Genomic DNA, 21,748 nt, shown 5'->3' on the forward strand with positions numbered 1-21,748 from the left:
TGATTTAACTAATACTTAAGTTATTATAAGAAGAGAAACTAATAAGAATGTGTGGACTTTAGATTAAAAATATAAGAATTTAACTTTACAATGCTTTTCAGATTAATAAACTGACAAAATAAAAATCCCCAGAACTAATTTAAGTATTCTCGTTACTTTGTAAGCGTTGTCTTCTGTGAGCTATAAAGCTTGGTACACATTACAACGAAGTAGAAATAACTGTGTAGTAAACGTGCACTCTGTGTCCAACAATATCTCAAAAAGTTTGTCTTCAACCAGTCCGGATTCATTATAGTCCAGTTTAAAAACAAACTAAATTATAATTAAGCAAACTCAAAATAAATTCTAAAAAATAACTAAAAAAATTGTATTTTTTTCTTTGTACAGTCAAGTTTCTTTTGTGCAATTCATATTGACTATGTAGTTGGAATAAATAAATAAAAAATAATTTAAAAAATACAGAAAGAAACTTAACAAAGAACACTTTAAATATGAATATAAAAACCATATACAGTGGAACCTCCCTTAACGAGAATTTAGCTTAATGAGCAAAATGTATTGTAAGAAAAAGACTCGCTTAACGAGTGACGATAAGAAGAGAAGTCCCGGATTGCGCACCTGCTACATCATTTTTTAAAACTTGTATACACATATTATGTGTATTTTTGAATATGTTTCACTATACGAGTAAAAATCAGGAAATTTTGGAACGGATTAAACTTGTTAAGCGAGGTTCCACTATATATAATATAATAAAAAAAATATTATTAAATATTCTAATAAATATTTCTAAAAACCCATAAAACGATTCCCAATTCTATGTCGATTTCCTTACGTGCAAAAACTTCCAAATGAGGTTCATTTATATTTGAAATAAAAATCCTCGTATTTTTCTACATCTCATAAAACCTATTTCTGAACAAGATACATGATACGTTGTACACGTTTACGAGCAAACATATAAATTGATGAGCATCTTTTAATGATACAAGAAAAAGCATCAAAATTGAAGTCAATGAAAATGTATACATACTGTATTTATTTATTTATTTAACCAATCGTTGCAGATCTACTTTCATATTTGGATTTTAACATGGTTAAATATTAAAAAAATACATATTATATCAATTATACCTATAAATATTTATTGATATTAAGAATAAATACATTCTATAATAAGTAAAATGTATTAGAATGAAATACTACTATTTAAATATTTTTTAAAACTTACCTAGTGTTAGGTGACAATTAATATTGCGGAGAACATCTGGATGTTGCTGAAAGTTCTTCGGCAACACATATTTCTTCTAATTGTATAATAATTCAAGACATTTTATTGAAGTTGACAAGTGTCAATCAAATTAATTTCATGACCACAAAATAAGTTAATATAACTTTCGATTTAAAATATTACCAACTTAAACAATTCTATGAATTAAGTAGATTGGTTTAGGATATTAATTTTCTATTATAAATATAAATTCATGGTCAATAGCCCTTTGTATCAGTTCACTTTTTGAAATGATTTATTTATTTATTTTGTTTTTTTTTTTTATTTCTGTATATGTTTTTTTGTACGACTGATGCAATAAACATTATTATTATTATATAACTTCAGTCATTATTCTTAAAATGAAAATCAACAAAACAATTAGTGTTATTAAAGAATAATTGTAACTACATTCAATATTATTATTTGTTATTTAATTAACATGTAGAGTCTAATTAAAATATTACTTAGTACAATTATTATACAAACAACAGAAATTCTAATGTAATTGCAGAACTGTTTCTAAAATATGAAATTATTTATGTATTATATATAATTAGAGTAAAGTGCGAATTCCTAAAGTGAGAACTCCCATAGACACAATGTAATAAGTACATCGTCCAAAGTAATTAACATTTTTCTCATAAAACAAATATTTAAGTTTATAAATATGCGAGAAATCCTACTCAAGATTTTTTTAAGTAAAACAATATGGTTTCATGAGGCCCAAAACAAATTTTAATTTGCTGATAATTTGCTAACCACAGACAAATTATAATTTGAAGCCCCATTGAGTTTAATAAGAGAAAATATTTTAAGCACTTGTTAAAAATTGATGAGGGGGAGTGGAGTATCGGTCCAAGAATTATAGTTGCAATTTCTTCTTCTCTGTTTCTTTCTACTATTTGTAAGTTTTCATTCAAGACTTCTTAGTGTAACAGATTTTTTTCCACCTTTTTCATTCCCAAGTTCTTCAAAAGTAATTGCTATTTCTTTATTACCTTTTATTTTACTATTTTCAAAAAGAATGTTCATTCATAATTTTCTTTCTCTATATTTATTTGTATTTCAAGATCAGTTTCATCTATTCCAATGACATCCAATTCGAATTTCTTGGCAAGAATAATGATCACAGTGTTGTCTCACAAATTCAAACTCTAAAAAAATGAAAGGAACATGAACATTGACATAGAAAAAAAAAACGGTAATTTGTAGATCGGAAGTTGTCTGCATTTTTAGATATAGACTAAATATATACTTTAATTAAGTAATTTAAGAAGGCATCTAATTAATTAAATTACATTATCTATTCAGTATAATTAATATATAATGGAAACAAAAAAAAATGAGGAAAAGGAAATAATTTTAAATAAAATTATTCAATTAACAGATTAATCGTCATTAACAAAATAATTTAAAATTACGTATTTTCATTAAAAAAAAATTCGAATCAAATTATGATACAAATATAAATTATATTTCAAATAACCAAAATTTAAAAGAATATTCATTGTAAAGGAATGAAGAATAATCTCGTTTTCAGCGAAATATATTTGAAGGCCAATATCACAATGAAACTTGGCATTGTGAATTTCATTTTGGTACATTTCCTTGGGAATCTATTTCTTCCTAATGTCAATTTATTTCTAGGCTAATTACGATAATTTTAAGTGTTCGTTTTTCTCCTCGACATAACTCTTCTGTTTGTTTTGGATGTGAATGGGCGACAATAAATCTTTTTTTAATCTTGGCCTAAGCATTGTTTTGCAACCGCAGCACACGCACAATTGTCTCAGGCGATTTAGAAATAGATTGAGGGATATCTGCTCACTGGACGAATCGGTATTATTTTTAGACGATTCTTAATATAACGAGACAGAAAATCGCCCCCGATTCCAAATGCCCGATATCGTACAGAAATACTCACAAAAAAAGAGAATGAAAATGAGGAAAGAATACGAGAGTTCAAGAATACTAACATTCAATGCTATTGTCAATCAAATGAGAGATTCGCTTTAAATCCAAGAACTAAATAAATAGCGATGTAATGGATTGTAAATAATGAACGTTTCGCCATGGTTCGTTAAGATGGACGTTGATTGGGATGGAAAGAGCAAAAAAGAAAACGCATTTTTTTTTTGTTTTTGTTGAAAAACTGATCGTGGTTTCTTAATTAATTAAATTCTTCCTTAGCGACGGTTAATTAAATGAAGACTTCGCCAGGGGAAACGAAACGAAGGCCTCTATTTAATTAATTGAATTCAATTGTCGTTTCAGTGTAATTAAAATATATTAGATTCGGAATTAAAAAAAAAACGAACGATAAAATGGAGACGTTCGTTTGCAATTAATTGAAAGAACTGAGTTAACAGAATGAAAACATAAACATATCTAATTTGAGCCTGATATATATTGAACTGTCGCAAAGATTTTCGAAACAAGGCGATGAAAAAACTTCAATCGAAATCTGTTGACCTAGTTAACACCTTTTTCTAAATGTCTGTTTAGTTGGACTAAAACCAATTTCGCGTGATGAAAGGCGAGGATCTAATGCAGCGAGGATTATTTCTTTTTATGAATTATTTTATTATGTTTTTTTAATTGAAGATTTGTAACCTAAATTGATCTTTTTTGCAATTATCTGAGATTAAGGTCAATTATTGGTTTAAATTTGTATTAAAACTACAATTATTTACAATAAAGTTCAAAAGAATATTTCCTCTTAACACCAAACGATTCAAATTCGCCACGTCCCCTTTTACAACAATATACGGGACAGAACAATGTTTTTCGAGCAATTATCGGGTGTATTTAGTTCATTTCTATCTTAAAATATGCACATGATGCAAAATGTTAACAGTAGTTAACATGCAAGTTTTGTATGACACAAATTAAATTTTAATTAATTAATTCCGGCGTAAAGAGTGAATATGTATAGAATTAATAATGATTTTGTAGTAGATCTAAATATCTATTTTAATCAAACTAATTCAGGAATACCTCGCTTAGTACGTTTGGACGATATTTTCTTCATTTGTAAATCTGTAGTTTGTGAATTTTGTTGACTGTGTTCATTTTGCATCAATGTGTTAAGATATTATAAAAATCAATTGTAATCATTTTTTGTAATAAAATATAATAGATGACGAAATTAATAGCAATATATTTTACAATAATCAAAATAAAAATACGTATTGAATTTCCTGTATTTTAATCATTAATTTGTATTGCTTTCGTTGGGAGTAAGATTTATACAAAAAAAAAATATAGAGAAAATGGATTTTTACAACTAATTTTCTATTGCTCACACGGGTTCTTTTATTTCCAGAAATATACGAAACTAACTTACTCTAAGCTGGGTTAAATCGTCTTTAGATCATTCAATAATCAACTAAATCATTCGTTCTTTTCTTTGTACCCTCTAATACAAAAAGATCATTTTTTACTAGGTTAAGACAGGCCAAAGTCACATATTCAACCTTTTGAAGATGACTTTTTCAAAGCAAAGCTATGATTTATTTTTTAATAATTTGGATACAATCTTCACAATATTTGTTCAAAAAAACTTAATTTAAGCTAGTGAAAGAAATAAGCTTTCTCTAAACGTTCTGTGGATTTTGTAAATTAAATAAAAACCTTACTAAATTAAAACGTTAGACCTAATTTCACTTTTTATTATTTTATTTTTTTCAATTCACGTAACATACACGAATTTTGTGTCAGCCTTTTTATGTTTATAATCTAATAATTAAAATAATTCATTATTTTTTATATTTTAAGTCTAGTCTCAAATACCGGTAATTTAATTGGAAAAAAACCGGTTTACGAATTTTTTAAATTTTCTCAAAAACCGGGTTTTAAAAATCTAGTTGGGAGATGTAAAGAGTGCTGATTTCAAAAAGTGTTCTCTTTCAACGCTATACATTTTGTAACAACTAGCAATTAATTAAGGAAATTTAAAATAGATTTTTGTTTGTTGGAAATAATTACATTACATTTCCTGATCCCAAATGATCAAACTGTTAAAATATGTTAATGTTACCTAATCTAATCTAAATACAAAAAAACTAACGATAATAATAAAAAGCATCTGTCACTGTACCCCAAATACTATAGATGTCCACAGGCTGATAGAAATAAATTCAAATTAACTTTAATTAAGCGAACGAACTGAACTGAAAAATAAAACTATACAATGTGGTACAAAGGGTTTCATTTATTTCCATTCCATTTCCTGTCTATAATGCGATCCATTTCAATAACAATAAAAGAGTGTTTTGAATGGTTTTCATAGTTACAAGTGATAATTACTAGTTAACGATTGGATAGCAAATTCAATTACTAAAATAGCATAGCCATGTATGCAATTTTTACGTCGCTGATTTTATTTCGTAAAATGTATGCCCATAATTACTTCCACTTTGCGAATACGTTTCTAATTAATTAATAACTGTTCTCGAAGTATAATAATAACAGTTATTGAAGTTAATAACAATACAATGAATTTTTATGAGTGTCTAGTCCAATTAACAGTTCACGAGAATTAATTAATTCTTATAGGCATATTCGTATTAATTATGTATATATTATTTGTACTTATTTTAACAGGATTTCTAGAATTATGATATTTATAATTATTAAATAACGTTTTTGATGATATTTTTTTATTATTATTTACAAAGCAATCTATCTAAAATAAAAAGAAAAACAGATAACATGCTCTAGTTCTGGACTTATTGTAAGAAAAACAAATAAGTCTTATTGTTAATTTAGCCACTAAAACTAACTTAAAAGCGATTAGAAAGGTCCTATGGTTTGAATCGTTTCAATATTTGTCGATGAGATTCAGTGTTTGTAAGTTCAGATGCAAGTTGGTTTGGATGGTCCTCCAGCCGATTTTTGTATTTGCTGCTGAGTTCCGTTATTCCATCCTTCACAAATCGGACTCCAGTGTATTGATGAATGTATTCGTTAGTCGAGAACCAGGGAGCATTGGCAATTGCTCTGAGCGTTTTTGACTGGAACCGCTGTATGATGTCAATACTTCTATTACAAGCAGATCCCCATACTTGTAATCCATAAGTCCATATTGGTATTATTATCGTTTTATATATTAAAACAAAGTTTTGATAATAATAAATGAAAAAATAAATAAATATTTCAAATGAATTTGAATAGTTCAGGAAATTAACAGAATTTAATTTAGGCAAATTCTAAGCAATTTTGTAGATAATAAATGAAAAAGACAATCAAATTAAGTAACATTACCACATAATATTAATGCTACCACAAGTATTATATTACATATAGGTATGTTTGCAGAAATAAAAACAAAGTATATTTAACCTTCGATATAATAGTATTTTGTACTCAGTTCGATGAACGTCTATTAATATGAAATAATATCACATTACGTATCATTGAAACAGATATAGAAAGTAGGCGGTGTAAATCTTCATTATAAATCGCTTACTTGAAGAAAACACGTTGTTATAGCGACAAGTTTTTCAGGCATATTAGCGCATTCTTTAGCGCTAAACTATAACAGCTGCAAAACAATTGGAAACAAGTTTAGTAAATACTATTATTTGTTTAAAAAATGAATTATAATTAATAATGAATAATAACTAGTTTATGGGAAATAGAATATAGTGGAATCTGATAATATTGCTGTAAAATAATTTGTTTTTGATACAAATTGTCTTGATTTCAATTAACGTGAGAATCGTAAAGTTAAACAGTAAAACGAAGATTAAAGTATCTACTCGTAAGTTTAAGACTTGACTATCCGTTTACGAGGTAAAAGCACTTCATCGGTAGATGATTATTGATTGTTTCGGTCACAGGAAGTGGTGGCTATTATCAGATGGAACCAATAGTAATTATCTGCAAGATAGTTTATTATCATTGATTCTACTAAATTTGTGGCTTTTCCTGATCGATGTTAATGTTTATTTTTGTTGCAGCAAGGATGGCTGACACCGGATGAGCGGAGGGGGCGGTGGTGGTGGTGCGTTGAGGGCGGCCGCAAGTAGCGGAGACGCGACATCTTGCGCCCGTCTTTTGGGGAACGCGAGATCTGTCCGATTCACGAGAGATGAGCTTGGAAGGTCGGCCCTGCACCTTGCGGCCAGTGCAGGCCACGGACCCGTCATCCGTCTGCTGCTCAATGTGGCCGCCCCCCGGGAGGTCGACAGTCCCGACGGCGCCGGATGCACGCCGTTGCAAAGGGCTGCCGCCGATGGACACGAGGAAGTCGTTAAGATGCTTTTGGCGCGCGGCGCCGACGTCGACAAACAGGATAGCGTTGTAAGTGAAACTTTATATTAACAAATGTTATAAATTTGATTTTATGTAGTTGAAAAATTATTATCGAACTTTTCCTAAATGATAAATTTTTGTAGAATCAACCCAAATGAGCATGTACATACATTCTAGAGTCTAGATAAATGTATGGTCGTATAATATTATATCTGTCGGTTTAGTAAACGGCTGTGCATGTTGTTTATTTGACTTCTGATCAAGACAGATTTAAGTTTTACCTGATTGCTGTATCGTATCTCGTAGAATACTATGAATGTTTGTTGAATATTTCGATGAACGATACAAAAATGTTAAAAAAAATACTCAATTAAACTTTTCGCCTATTTTGTTTAGCAAAATTAACAAGGATTGTAATAAATGAACATCAGTTACTTTAATTACTCAAAAGTATGTAACACATAAGACATTATCTTAAATGCGACACATCTAAGTATATTCATCAATTTATATTTTATAATTTAACTATAAGTTAAAATAATTTACAGTGATAATTCAAAAATACTTTCAAAATAGAGATGATTTTTCAGACTTTAGACGTAAAATCATTAATAAATTAATCAAACAATAATCAATGACAAATGCTTTTTCTACCAATTAACGCAGTAATTATCAACCGGTAAGCCGTGAAGGGTCTAGTATACCACGGAAATTTTAAAACATCATTAATTCAATTATTTTCCAGTCAAGTGGGAGTATGGAAATAGTGTGTCTCGGAGTTTACAAAATGTATTTTTCATAACGACGGAATGAATCAAGATGATTGAATACTTTAGTCCATGACAATTTTCATCTATATATTTGACATGACTAGTTGTTTTTATTTTGTGCCTTGACTCTTTGAATATGTCTAATGTGGCATTATTATAATTTTCTAGAAATTGTCCAGGGAAGAGGAATTACCCTTTAATTTGGTTGATTTGTCAAGAGATGAATTTGGATAGTACATATCATCCGATGTTTATTCTGTTGACAAAGTTGTCTGATTCAATTGTCTAGAAATTTGGAAATTTCTGGTCTTTCAAAAAGAAATGTAAGCCTGTTAATTATATTATCTTTGTTTTCAGCATGGGAATAGTGCCATGCATGAAGCGGCTTGGAAGGGTTACAGCCGTACAGTATCCCTTCTAGCAACCGCCAAAGCGAACCTGCAGAAGTGCAACACGGGCGGTTTCACGGCGCTGCACCTATGCTGCCAGAACGGCCATAACCAGTCGTGCAGGGAGCTGCTGCTTGCAGGTTGCGATCCGGACCTGCAGAACAACTACGGTGACACCGCTCTCCACACGGCCGCGCGCTACGGCCACGCCGGAGTCACCCGCATCCTTATCTCCGCGCAGTGCCGTGTCTCCGAACAAAACAAGAATGGAGACACGGCGTTGCACATTTCTGCTGCGATGGGCAGAAGGAAGCTGACAAGGATCCTGCTGGAGGCGGGCTGTGATCGAGCCGTCCGCAACAAACAAAACGAAACTGCCAAAGATATCGCCCTGCGGAAGGACCTGAACGAGATCCTGCAGATACTGGACGATTGTCCCGCCTCTAAGAAGGAGAAGAAGTCGCGCGGAAAGAAACGCGGCAAGAGCAAAGTGAGGTTCGATCCAGAGGTGCCGGATGACCTGGAGAAATCAAGACATTGGTCACCCTACGGATGTCACTACTATCCGGATCCGGAGGCGTTTCCGTCGCCGCGCTTGGACAGCTTACCTCACGAGCCCTTGAAAAGGGGCGAGCAGTATTATTTAGATTTAGGGGGAAACATCAGGAAGGGTCCCGTCGGCGTCGGATACACTTGTTACTGCGCCCCGCTCTTCAGGCATTTAGAGGCCAAATTGGAGAAGGATAAGCGAGAGCTGCATAAAGCACAGGTCAAGCTGGGTCAGAGAGTCGCAGGACTTGAGCAGAAGCTCAGCAGAGGTGTACATGAAAGACGTTCCGAACGCGTTCATCCCCACAATAGGGAGGTAGAAGTCTCCACTCTCACCAGATCTAGGAGTCTGGAAGTTCTAGATACTCACAGGAAATCCACATTACTCACGGCAAGGTAAAACAACATAAATCACTAAATTCATTAAAATACAAAATTACCCTCAACTTAGAAATTAGCATTTTATCAACCAACTTATTTGATTGATTTATATAACAAAAATAATCGGTAATTTTTAATTTATTTCTCTCATTTAATATATTAATAAAAAGTCTCGTATATTTCGAAATCGTGTTAATTCAAACTTTTAATACAGAATTGAAAGTTCCGTTAACAAAATATAGAAATATGTAATATTTAGGTGTGAATGATATATTTTTTAATTAAATTATTTACCAAAAATTTACATTGCATAACAAGTGTTCAAAACTAAAACATCATAATAATGTACGTAGTGTACGGAGGAAGTAGGTTCCGTGCCGTAACATAAAAAAAGGTTGAAAAACACTGTCTTATATGACAGTGCAGATTTCAGAGGTTTTTACTTGAAAAATATTATACAACTTACGACAAAACTTAAAATTGTAATAGTTTCATTAATTTGATTTTTCCACACTTTGAGTATTTAAGATAACGCATTTTTGTAATTACAATGCATACTTACAATAATGTGTACAAATCTATAATTATATTAGAGCGTATAACAACATGTTTATTCGAAAGATACGTATATCATAGATTTAAGCTTGAGAAAAGATAAAATATTCAAAGATAATTCTTGAGGTGATGTGTATCTTATTAATGGAAGTAGATAAGATCCAGGTAGAGGTAAAATAGTATCGATTTAAAAGAAAAATATAATTACTTAATATATAGATTTCAATATAGATAGAGTACGCTACAATTTTAAATAAATCACGTAATCATGTTGGCTATACGCACGATACTTAATTATTATCATGTATATATAATAATGCCTGTAGAATAATAAGAATAATAATAACACAAAAGGTTGTAGACCTAAGGCTTCCTACGTATAATATACCAGCTATATATAATTGCAATTCTATTTACACGTTACACTTGATTTATTATAAGATTAATTACGTGTATATGATATACAGTCTTCCCCATTACATTCATAACTTAATTAATCGACTTAACATGTTCACAACAAATAATTGTCATAGCTTGTTACAATCACTTATACATGTTACTTGTAAAGTAACGCACACTGATATAAATATGCTTAAAGATCTTAAGTAAACTACACATTAATGTTACTGCTATACATTTTTTATAAAAAGATTAATCTTCAATAAATTTATTTTTTAAAATAGTTATGCTGCAATAACAGATACATAAATTCACTACAAATTAAAACATTACATAAAAAATCCGATTTATAGAAATTTTATATGAAATTCAAGTGGATATTTTACATCTGGATTTATATTAAAAGCAGTTAGATAACTTCTAATGCGTGTTTTCCATCGTTTTCATTTTATTACATTTACTTGATTCCAGTACAGACGTGTTGATATATCGTACTGAAATTGCGTAATAGTAAAAAAAAAAGTCGGCACATTTAGCTGCTGTTCCATTGATTCGCAAAAGCCCGCTACAGCTGCATGTCAAGATTAGAGGCTTTGAGACTATTTTAAACCAGTTTATCTAATAACATACATTAAATATATTAAAACATTCATGGCTTGAAATGCGAAGATTGATAGCTGAAGTTGAATTACATCGTGTCGTGTTATGAGAATGTGATGATTTCAATACGTCTATAAATTTATATTAATATTTATGTATTCAGTAATTATACACATTCTGATTGAATTGTAATTATTTACATATTTAAATACCAAACGTGTGTTTAATTGTATACAAATAAAATGCTTTGGAACATTTTACTCTAATACTCTAACACTACACTAATATTTATTTTTTTGATTTTTTCATTGGATAATTAAATTATTAAAAAATCCGCCTTAAACACATTTCTACATATTATTTAATATAAATTAAATATATATATTATTTTACTTTTTTCTGTTTATAAGTTGATATGAATTTATTACAATACAATTCGTTATATGTTTGTATTAAAGGTAAAGTACTATAACGTGGAATAAAGACTTTAACTAAAGAATAATTGAAACGTGAAAAAATGAAAATTTATGTTCAATATCTAATATCTTTATACTATTAAATATATAATAAAAATTTAAAAAGGAAATAATTGATATATTTACTATTGGCCTGCAATAGTTGTAAATAATTGGAATTACCTATAGGTAGCTAATTCTTGTTTTGTGTGATTATGACAATAATCTTTGCTACTATAGTTTAATACTTTTATGGGAAAAAAGAATTAACTTAAATATTGAAGCAATAATACCTACAATTAGTTTATTTGAAAGAATATTGATTGAATCAATAATAGTAATTTGAAATGTTTTAGGAGCATGGATGAATTGGAGGGTGACGATGAACCAAGGAAGTCGGTGAAGGAATTGGTGGCAAAGATCCAGCAGCAGCAGGTGGACGATGCAAAGAATGACAGCGAGAGCAGCGACGACGAGGATAAGCCTCTCAGGTTGCCCCAAGGTTTAGGCCCGATGGGCGAATCGAACTTGGTGAGTTACGAAAATGTCCCGTTGGAAGCCCCCAGGAGTAGAAGTGGTGTTTACAGTCCAGAGAATATGCGGTACATCGAGCCCATCGTGAAGATCCAAGAGAACTTCTCCAGCTCGACACCGCATCTGGACACCTTCGAGAATCGTCTGGACGTGGGCCGCTTGGAGAGCTCCACGTCTCGTCTGGAGCTGACCAGGTTCTACGATCCGAAATTCTGCGAGCAGAATGTGCGCTACATGGACTCGAATCCGAAATACAGTGACCTGAACACGAGATTTGCGAAGCTTAGGATGCTCGATCCGTCGAAGGAGGGCACCTCGCGTCTCCTCGACTCCAACAAGATGTTCGAGAGCACAACGAGGATGTTGGAAAACCCGCAGGACATCGTCGACAGAGATACGAACAACGATTCCGGTTACAGCACCAAAGTTTACGGCAGCTCGAAGGGAAACTCGCCCAGTCTCTCAGGACAATTGGACGCTGAATGCATCGGTGCTTCGAGTTTAGTGTAATGAAAGAAGTTTTTATTCGCGATGATTCATGCGGATTGAAGGAACTCGTGCGCATTCGTGCAATGAAAAACATAAACTTTGTTACCTACATTTGTAAAGTTTTATTTTTATTTTATTTTCTAAACAAACAAAAAACTACAAGTAAATACTAAATCGAAACTATTTGTTAATAGATTAAAATATATAATATATAAAGAAGATATTTAAATGAATGACGAGGAAACTGTACAACAATATTTTATATTAAATAAAATTATATTTTATTTATAAATCCTTATTTATTTCTAGCAAATCTTTCTATAAATTTTATTACATGAATTAACTGAAAATGTTAATTATTATGTTCTACAAGATTTTCTCTTAACTTAATTTTCATGTTTTTGTAGTCTTTGTTAATTAGTTACATACACAAAAAAAATCTTGAAAATTGTGAAAGTAAGATAAAATAGTAAGAATTATCTTTAAATTTGATTACCAATCTCCTAAGTAAAAAAGCTTATTTTATTTCTAAAACTCAATATAAAATATAATTAATAACATTTCCAAAACTGATGATATTCGTTATCTAATCGTTAGTTGTAATCTAAGAGCTGTACTAGTGCTATGAGTACGCCCATCGTCGCTTTAGTCCACTCGACGTGATGTTTCATATGAGAGGCATCAATGAGTCGAAAAAACGAAGGTTTTTACAGCGTTCACTCAGATTTCCTGGAGTTGAAAAGAACCCAACACCATTCCGTGTCCTTAACGTTCATAGGAGATGTGGGCGTGGGTAAAACGACGTTCATCGAAGCGTACGGAAACAGGAGACCAATCCAAACTTTGCACATCGGAGACAACACCATCGACGTGCACATCATGGACACGGAAAACATACAGCATCACGAAGAGGTTCTCCGAGTCTGGTACAAAATGGTAAACTATTGGTTATCGAAATGCAACAATTCGGATAAAATACATTTTAGACGAGCTTGCTGGTCTTGTGCTATGACATGACCGATTCGATCAGTTTAGATAACATTGCGCAATTGTGGATGGACAACGATCATTTGAATAGTGAGTCTCCCATTATACTGTTAGGTAAAGAAATCACTGTCAACGATATTTGAATTAAAACTCAAATTTATCGTAAACATACAAAAGGCTGAATTACTTATTTTATTTTAGGAACTAAATTAGATTTAGTTGAAGACATGGCACTCGCGACGATTAGGGGACATGAAATGAAGCAATTTATTAAAGCCGAAGACGTTATTTTCACATCGACTATTCAGAAAATTGGATTGGACGAGTTTAAGGAATGTTTGGTGAGAATTCTAGGAAAGAAATTGGTTGTGCCGGAAAGAAAACCCAGGTTTTTCTGTTTCTAAATCTCTAAATCGGCATCGATGATGCTACTATTTATTAACTTTTGGTACATATATCTTGAAGAACAAAGATGAAGGCTGTGACATTGTTTGTATCCATTACAAGATTAATTAATGTAAGCATATAAATAAAATTTGACATAAACAAATATAAACCCGGATTTATTTTTATATAGATTAAAATAATAAATTAATGAAAATTAATTCCTTGTTGTTAATATAAAATTATCTAATCTTCATTAAAAATGTTTTCTTGAAATAACAAATATTATTGCAACCATTATATAATACTTATATGCATAAAAGTAATTATTTTGACATAAAAAAAAAACATTTATAATTTGTTTGCATAATAACAACATTTTCAATTATATGAAATTATTTAACTAGACAATTGTTGTATCATATATCATTTTAAAAATGCAAAGGAAACCTTCTGACACGACATAAACATGTTTAAGTTTTCAATAACTCTTAGTTTGCAGTTTCTTTAAGTTCATTAATTTTCTACAAAATAAAAGTAGCATTACCATTTTTTGTCACCATTATTACAAATATACAATTGTTATTTTTTCAGATACCTTTATTAATATTTATATGTATTTTGCTATTGCTTGTAGTATTTTTCTTAATTTGATCCGTTTCTTTACTGATTTTTTCTGGTTTCTTGTATTCGTTTATTGAGTATAGACTTATGCAACATAAATGTTTTGACCTTTTCAGGTTGAATGTTTCTGTAATTCCTAATTATTTCCAGGAATATTTGCATATTTATACTAGTAATCAAATTACATAAACAATTATAAACATTTTGTTCAAGTAGGCGTCAATTATTTAGATTTCGAAGTATTCTCAAAGACTGTGCGAGAAATTGTATGCTTGCATCGCATTATTTCTTTGGTCTCGTAACGATGTTGAGGTCGCCATCCCAGAACAGCGTGTGCATGATTGGTAAAACCCCATTATTCCCGATCGAAACTGTTTGTATCTGTGACAGTTTCCAGTTGTCTATAAATTTATTTGACTTTTACTTTCGGTCTCAGCAGAATCAGAAGGTGGCCATCTCCCAGATTCACCACTAGACACACCAAGTTGGTTGAACCCTCCGCAACTTCTGCATTAATTACCTCTGCTTATTTCAGAATCCGGAAATTTTCGTAGGAGACACAAGTACAACACGAGATTAGCAGGTTCTTTATTGACATCTATATGAAATATTGGATAGGGTAAATTCATTCTTGATCTAGCTTCCTGTTGGAGAGAATCCTCAAACGACAGCACCGTCTTCGAATCATCGTTCATTGTCCCTGAAGCTCTTAATATGGCTTCCATTAGGAGAGGAATGTATTCCAATGGAACGCATTTGAATCCCTGCTCGGATCCAGATTTCTCAGGGAGCAGCAAGTTCATGAAATTCGGATTCGTTTTCCTCACGATATGTAAACTATTTTGGCTAAGTACAAGTATCAAAACTATGTTTAATTATTTGCATAGGTTTGATTGGTCTTTCGATCACCGTCTTGAAAGACAAGTACCAATTCTTTGGGAACCAGCAAGAAGATAACTTTCTGAAGAGCGAATTGGATAGCATCAAAACGCAAATCTGCCAGATGAAAGATAACATGCAGTTCATCGTCAAAGCTAAGCAGGATACCAGCAAATTGGTGCAGGACGTGAACAAGATGTTTGCGGAGCTGAAGAAATCCGCGGATGAAGAAGGCAAATCGGATGGTGTCGAGGGGAACTGTAAGCCAAAGAAAACTAAGTCAGATTATCTTAGAAAGCTATTGCGATTCTTCTAACTGTGTGCCGTTTCTCGAATTCATAATAAATTGTTTGTTTTATTGTATTATTTTAGTATTATTTCGCTTAATTTTCAGGTTCGGAGGAGGATGATGACGTAAAGAAGGCAGTGAAGACTGCCATGGAAGTGTACGGCGCGGATAAGATTGGAAAACCAGATTACGCTCTGGGAACTGCCGGTTGTTCTTAATCCTTGTTAACTCTTTAATAACTTGTTTTCATTTGGTTTCATTGAAGGCGCTAGTATTGTTTCCACGAGGAACACTATCGAGTATACAGCGGGGAATATTATTTCGTTCTTCGGATACACGCTGTGCGCTTCTAATAAGGGACCCCAAATTATTCTGAACGTAGGGTTTCACATAATGAAGTTTCTCAAAATCTATTGTAAAAAAATCGATATTTGTTAGCCTTCAGTGTCTCCTGGTGAGTGTTGGGCCTTCAAGGGAAGCTCCGGAGCTGTGGCCATAAAACTGCTGACTCCTATTCACATAAACGGAATCAGCTTGGAGCATATTCCGAAATCTGTTGCTCCTTCACACGACGTTTCCTCAGCTCCAAACGAGTTTAGTGCTTGGGTACTAACAACCATAATACTATTAACAATTCTACAAATATTTACCTGTTTATCACATTTCAGGGTTTACTGTATCCTGAAGATCACGCAGGTGTGTTTTTAGGTAGATTTAATTACAAAACGGACTCGAGTCCTTTGCAATATTTCCCTATAAACAAGTCGAGTAAGGCTTTCCATTACGTCGAAATCAAGTTCCATTCTAACCATGGAAATCCAGATTATACTTGCGTTTACAGGTAACAAAACTAATTCATGATCGGATTTCGTAATCACTTAATTTCATTTTAAAGAGTGCGCGTGCATGGAAATCACAAAGGCATGCAAGACGATGATGAAGATTAAAATTTAATTATCTTCTTTTTAACTTTGTTTATTTAAAAAAATATATTTTTTTGTATATGATACATATCTATTGTAAATAAAACAACGAATTTCTTCATCGAATTTATTATCCTTCAGATTTGTATATGTGAAAATGATTAGTGTGAAGATTTGTTACAACATCGAACCTACGTTTAAATATTCCAAATGGTATCCAAATTAAGGATATGCAATTTTTAGTCTACTACAAAAAACGTTTGGAGACTTAAACGAATACACACAGAATCGTCGTAAGAATGTTACTTTACAACAAATAAAGTTAAGACAACATCTATGAGTTGAGTTGCAGTAACAAGTTTGTTTTCAAAATGATTAAACTTTATTTTTGTATATCTTTCCGACTATTTCAATCTAAGAAGATTGGGATTAGACTTAATATGAATGGAGTGTAGTGGGTACTATATAGTACTAAATAAACAATTAACTTAAAAGATTTTTTTATATAATTTGAAATTCAACAAATAAAAATATATACATATTTTGACTTTTTACAATATGCTACTGTACTTAAGATTATCGATCTTATCCCGGTACAAATATTTGTCCCTATAAAAGTCAGATAATGTGGTTAAATACAGGGGAATCCCCTTGAGCACTTGCGAATTGGCAGAGTTAATTTGCACCGCAACGTAATCTCCTTGTCTGATGCTACGCTGTTCCGTGCCTGTCTTCCAGCTCAATTCATCTTCTCCAGGTATTATGACTTTGATGTTGGCCTCGTTTCGACCGGCCAAAAAGGCACTCGACCTCTTACTAAGTCCTTCAATCAACACCAACTGCAAATTACCGATCTGCTGTCTATTCAATCGATCTGCGTGCAGCCGATACAGTTCGACCATCCTGTCCAACCTCTTTTGCTTAACCTCCTGCGGTACATCGTCCTTGTACCTTCGATGCGCCGTCGTCTTCTCCCGCATACTATATGGAAACAAATAGGCAGTGTTGTATCTGAAAGAAATTAATAATTAGATAATGAAATTTTAACAACAAACTTTTAAATTACCCAACCCTCTCGATGAGGCTGAGAGTATCTTCGAACTCCTCGTCCGTTTCGCCGCAGAAACCGCATATGAAGTCCGAACTTATGGCCACATTAGGCAGCAACCTCCTCACATGATCAACAAGTTCAAGGTAAGCTTCTCTGGTGTATCCTCTTCTCATTCTTTCCAGCACGTTCGAGTTTCCACTTTGCGCGGGTAAATGGAGATTCTTACACATATTTGGGTACGATTGAATCACCTGCGGTTACGAAATCTTGTATTACTCGTCGATCAAACAATGTAGCAATAGTTACTTGCAGGACTTCATCTGGAAAGTCCTTGGGATGCGGACTCGTGAATCTGATCCTTATTTCCGGGTCAACCTCAGCTACTCGATGCAGCAGATCGGCGAACCTCATACCACCGACTTTGGTCTTATAGACAGTCTTGAAACCCTTAACTAAGTTCGTGCTTGTCTTCACGGTGGACTCCGACAAATCCCTATAGCTGTTCACGTTTTGCCCGAGAAGCGTAATCTCCTTTACGCCTTGATCCCGTAATTGTTTAATCTCATCTAAAATCGAACTGATGGGCCTCGATCTTTCACGTCCCCTGGTAAAAGGCACTATGCAATAAGTGCACATGTTATCACAGCCCCTCATTATGGACCTACAAATAACAATTAAATAACAATTGATAATAATTAACATATATTAAATATTACACAAAGGCAGATATACTGTTCTCATTAAGCCTGACTGGCATTATATCAGCATAAGTCTCATCCAGAGAAAGCAGAACATTAACAGCAGTCTGATTGTTTTGAGTCAAGGCTAAGAGTCTTGGTAGATCCTTATAACTATCAGGTCCAGCCACCAAATCCACACTCTGATCAATTTCCAACACTTTGTGCTTCAATCTCTCAGCCATGCAACCCAAGATTCCAATTTTCATAGGTGTTGCATTTTTGCTTTTTTTCAACTTCTGATTGCGAATACCTTTCAAATATTCCAGCCGATTCCAAATCTTTGTCTCAGCACCTTCTCTAATTGCACAGGTTATTATTAATACCACATCTGCATCATTCAGGTCATCTGTTTTTAAAAAATTGTTGGATTTTAGTATTGACCATATGATCTCAGTATCATTTACATTCATCTGGCACCCGTAAACATCAAAGTACACTTTCCTTCTGCCTCCAAACTTCTTTACATCCTTCAAATAAGGTATAACCTCTTCCTCTGGTATATTTTCCTGCATTGCCAAGTTCTCATTCTTGAAGAAATCTTTTAAGTTTGGACCACCTAGTAAATTTCTTTTGGCCTTTTCACAGGCAAAACTTGTAACTGAAACATTTCTGTAGCATAGCTGCTTATAGTTTCCACACTTCAGCAAATTGTTTTTCAATATTCTACACGAAATGGAACGCATTTTAATATCCACTTTTCATACAAACATTATTTATATCTCATCCAGTCTTATTAAATACACTTTTTTGGTTAGGTAAGGTTATTAATGTTTTAGTATAGGCAATTTCTGGTGCTCTGTAGTATAAGAAGTTAATGAACTAATATTAATTAATTATCAGATTACTCAAAATACGATTTGTTTTATAGCTACAAAGTAACATTTATTGTATACATAAAAAAATATATAAAGGGTTATTGACCATAGTTTTTCCGTCCTAAATTTTATCAAAATGTTGAACATTAAAATTTATTAATAATATAATTAAAAATACTTTTAGAAATAAACAAAATATGTTTTCATCAACTTGTTTGTACAAGATTATTCATATCAATATAAAAAATTAAATAAAAATACATAATAATTTCATATCACGAACATTTATTGGAAAAATGTAAATTTTCTCATTAATATAAAATCAATAAATAATATTTTTATACAATAAATAAACATCTGATTAGAATTTTTCACTGGTAAAAATTGATTATACATAACATATAACAAAAACACAGCCAATGTCAACAATAATTTCATCCAATTTAGAATTTTTAACTATCATTGTTAGTGAACAAGAGACCTCTAAAAGGTTTGTTCGTTGTTCGTTAGAACATCAACATTCACAACATTCATTCTCCATATACATATATCCCAATGTATATGCAGAATCTGACTATGGGTTCATTTCAATCCAATGCTCTTCGTGATGGATTCATAGACTGTCCACGCCATGGCTGCCATCAAGGTCCTCCTCAGCATGCGAGGAACCATTCCCTTAAAGTAGCCCTGTACGCCGTACTTTCCATGAACATAGACCATCACGGACCAAATGCCATTGAATTTGTTAGGGTACAGTTGCATTTTGGTCTTCAGAACGTCAGCAGGTTGGGTCACCACCGAGGCCAGAATTCCAGCTGTAATACCGCAGGTGAAGTGCATGGGAGTTGCGTAATGCGTATTTAACAAATCTGAAATTACAAATGATTCGTTATTGGTTGTAATTAATAAAAATAAATCCAGTGAAATTACCTTCTGGGATCATTTGTTTGCTTTGGGTATAGAACATGAGGTATAAACCGGAGAAAGGAGCGTCTCTGAAGAGTGTCGGGATAAGGCCGCAGGTCATGCCTTTAAAGCCCTCTGTTTTGTAGATCTCTTTGAGAGCAGAAGCAACTCCGTTGTATCCGTAGACACCGCTTTCGTATCTAGTTTTAACAACGGTGATCGGAATCAGAGCTACACCGCTCATGCACCTAGCGAACATCCCAAGGGCCACCGATTGCAAAGCCCCCGGAGTACGATCTTCAAAGAATTTGGTCTTGAGGTAGTCCAGCGAGCAGAAGTATAATCCAACTCCGGGCACGCAACGCGTGATGCTCTGTAAAACGAGATAGACGTTGTTATCAATTTCAAATAAAGAGAAGTCATAACGTTAGCAACACCAATTAATATTCGCGATTAGGTCAATGTCGTAACGAGATAAGAAGCCTCTCTGTTACCATAACAATATCGTTAATCTTACAAGTCATTTACGCAAATTTTCTTAGTTCTTTTTCTCGCAAAATAATTAGAAAACTCACCGGAGCCATGCCTCGCCATAATCCTCGTAAATGTTCCTGTTGTACAATCGTAGCGAAAATCGTGACCATTCCAGTTCCGGCTCTAGCACTATGAACAAAACAAAAAACAAATATTATATTGAACCAATATTATTAGCGTTAAACTTACTTGAGAATAGCGGAAGTTGGATTCTGTAGGCGTGTCTTCACCAAATCCAATGGTTGGAAGAGGATGGTGGAGAAGGTTCCAGAAAAGGAACCAGCTAGGAAGGCTTTAGCCAAGGGGTACTGCAACAAATAATAGAATAAATTCCACTGAAATATAACACTTTCAAAGTAACCACTTGAACTGCACTTACATTCTTAACAACTTCCATGATTAAATTAAATTAAACAATAAATTAGTGTTCAGTCTTATTTGGAGAGACAACTGCTCAACGATGAGTGCAAGTAAAGTCTGAGGCAATTAGTATTCGGCTCACACTAAATATATGATTATTGAGAGGCTGTGACCTTCTTATCATCATGAGAGAGGCAGGACTGGGTGATAACAGCCAACTATTAATGATGTACGTTATTCGTTGATAACATTAAAAATCAAACAAATGTGCGTATGGCAATTCACGAACTTACGTTTTGTAGAAAGGTCTTGTTCTTCGGTTGTTCATCATTAACATTAGTTTCCAACATTTCTGTTTCAGTTGCTCAATCATATTTCTTCTAATGCACTAGACTAGGTTATGGACGCATCATCAATAGACGATGCCTCAAAACTGATACCTTTCCTCGTGATGCAACAGCTGTTATATGCGAAATACCTTTAAGTAATCTAAATTGCTAAGTTTAATAATCTAATGTACACACTGCGCACGTTCTGCGCAGTTAAAATATCATTTTTTTGTCGTGATGTAAACACAGGTCTATAATTTCAATGCCATTTAAAA

General features: G+C 32.7%; 5 protein-coding genes across 7 annotated transcripts in view; 3 read left to right on the forward strand and 2 right to left on the reverse strand.

Annotated features, from left to right (window-relative positions):
- Positions 1–12,893, forward strand: part of LOC108563213 (ankyrin repeat domain-containing protein 6) — a 51,714-nt gene extending 38,821 nt beyond the window's left edge. Inside the window, exons 3-5 of the mRNA XM_017921833.1 lie at positions 7,237–7,579; positions 8,659–9,635; positions 11,986–12,893. Coding sequence (XP_017777322.1) covers positions 7,256–7,579; positions 8,659–9,635; positions 11,986–12,673 — 1,989 coding nt within the window. The 5' untranslated portion in view covers positions 7,237–7,255 and the 3' untranslated portion in view covers positions 12,674–12,893. The remainder of the gene's footprint in view (positions 1–7,236; positions 7,580–8,658; positions 9,636–11,985) is intronic.
- Positions 12,894–13,335: 442 nt separating this feature from the next.
- On the forward strand, positions 13,336–14,195 carry LOC108563199 (ras-related protein Rab-24-like). Of its 2 annotated transcripts, none has more exons than XM_017921805.1 (3): positions 13,336–13,588; positions 13,639–13,753; positions 13,841–14,195. In XM_017921805.1, exons 1-3 carry the CDS (start codon positions 13,337–13,339, stop codon positions 14,041–14,043), a joined length of 570 nt encoding a protein of 189 aa, XP_017777294.1. In that variant the 5' UTR covers position 13,336; the 3' UTR covers positions 14,044–14,195. The 2 variants fall into 2 exon arrangements, with proteins under 2 accessions (XP_017777294.1, XP_017777295.1); XM_017921806.1 differs by having other exon boundaries at positions 13,639–13,729.
- Positions 14,196–14,951: 756 nt separating this feature from the next.
- On the forward strand, positions 14,952–16,762 carry LOC108563187 (SUN domain-containing protein 2-like). The gene is made up of 9 exons (XM_017921793.1): positions 14,952–14,991; positions 15,183–15,230; positions 15,288–15,479; positions 15,535–15,786; positions 15,921–16,022; positions 16,081–16,193; positions 16,254–16,421; positions 16,484–16,656; positions 16,711–16,762. Exons 1-9 carry the CDS (start codon positions 14,952–14,954, stop codon positions 16,760–16,762), a joined length of 1,140 nt encoding a protein of 379 aa, XP_017777282.1.
- Positions 16,763–17,168: 406 nt separating this feature from the next.
- LOC108563198 (CDK5RAP1-like protein) lies at positions 17,169–19,274 on the reverse strand. The gene is made up of 4 exons (XM_017921803.1): positions 18,506–19,274; positions 18,096–18,450; positions 17,805–18,040; positions 17,169–17,749 (listed from the first exon to the last, which is right to left on the reverse strand). Exons 1-4 carry the CDS (start codon positions 19,210–19,212, stop codon positions 17,290–17,292), a joined length of 1,758 nt encoding a protein of 585 aa, XP_017777292.1. The 5' UTR covers positions 19,213–19,274; the 3' UTR covers positions 17,169–17,289.
- A 421-nt stretch (positions 19,275–19,695) lies between these two features.
- LOC108563194 (solute carrier family 25 member 38-A-like) lies at positions 19,696–21,739 on the reverse strand. Of its 2 annotated transcripts, XM_017921800.1 has the most exons (6): positions 21,438–21,739; positions 21,164–21,362; positions 20,974–21,092; positions 20,826–20,913; positions 20,275–20,623; positions 19,696–20,213 (listed from the first exon to the last, which is right to left on the reverse strand). In XM_017921800.1, exons 2-6 carry the CDS (start codon positions 21,179–21,181, stop codon positions 19,927–19,929), a joined length of 861 nt encoding a protein of 286 aa, XP_017777289.1. In that variant the 5' UTR covers positions 21,182–21,362; positions 21,438–21,739; the 3' UTR covers positions 19,696–19,926. The 2 variants fall into 2 exon arrangements, with proteins under 2 accessions (XP_017777289.1, XP_017777288.1); XM_017921799.1 differs by lacking the exon at positions 21,164–21,362 and having other exon boundaries at positions 19,699–20,213; positions 21,438–21,725.
- Between the last annotated feature and the right edge of the window lie 9 nt (positions 21,740–21,748).

This window comes from Nicrophorus vespilloides, unplaced genomic scaffold (genome assembly GCF_001412225.1).
Source record: "Nicrophorus vespilloides isolate i.1.1-1 unplaced genomic scaffold, Nicve_v1.0, whole genome shotgun sequence".
In the NCBI taxonomy this organism is placed as follows: domain Eukaryota; kingdom Metazoa; phylum Arthropoda; class Insecta; order Coleoptera; family Silphidae; genus Nicrophorus; species Nicrophorus vespilloides.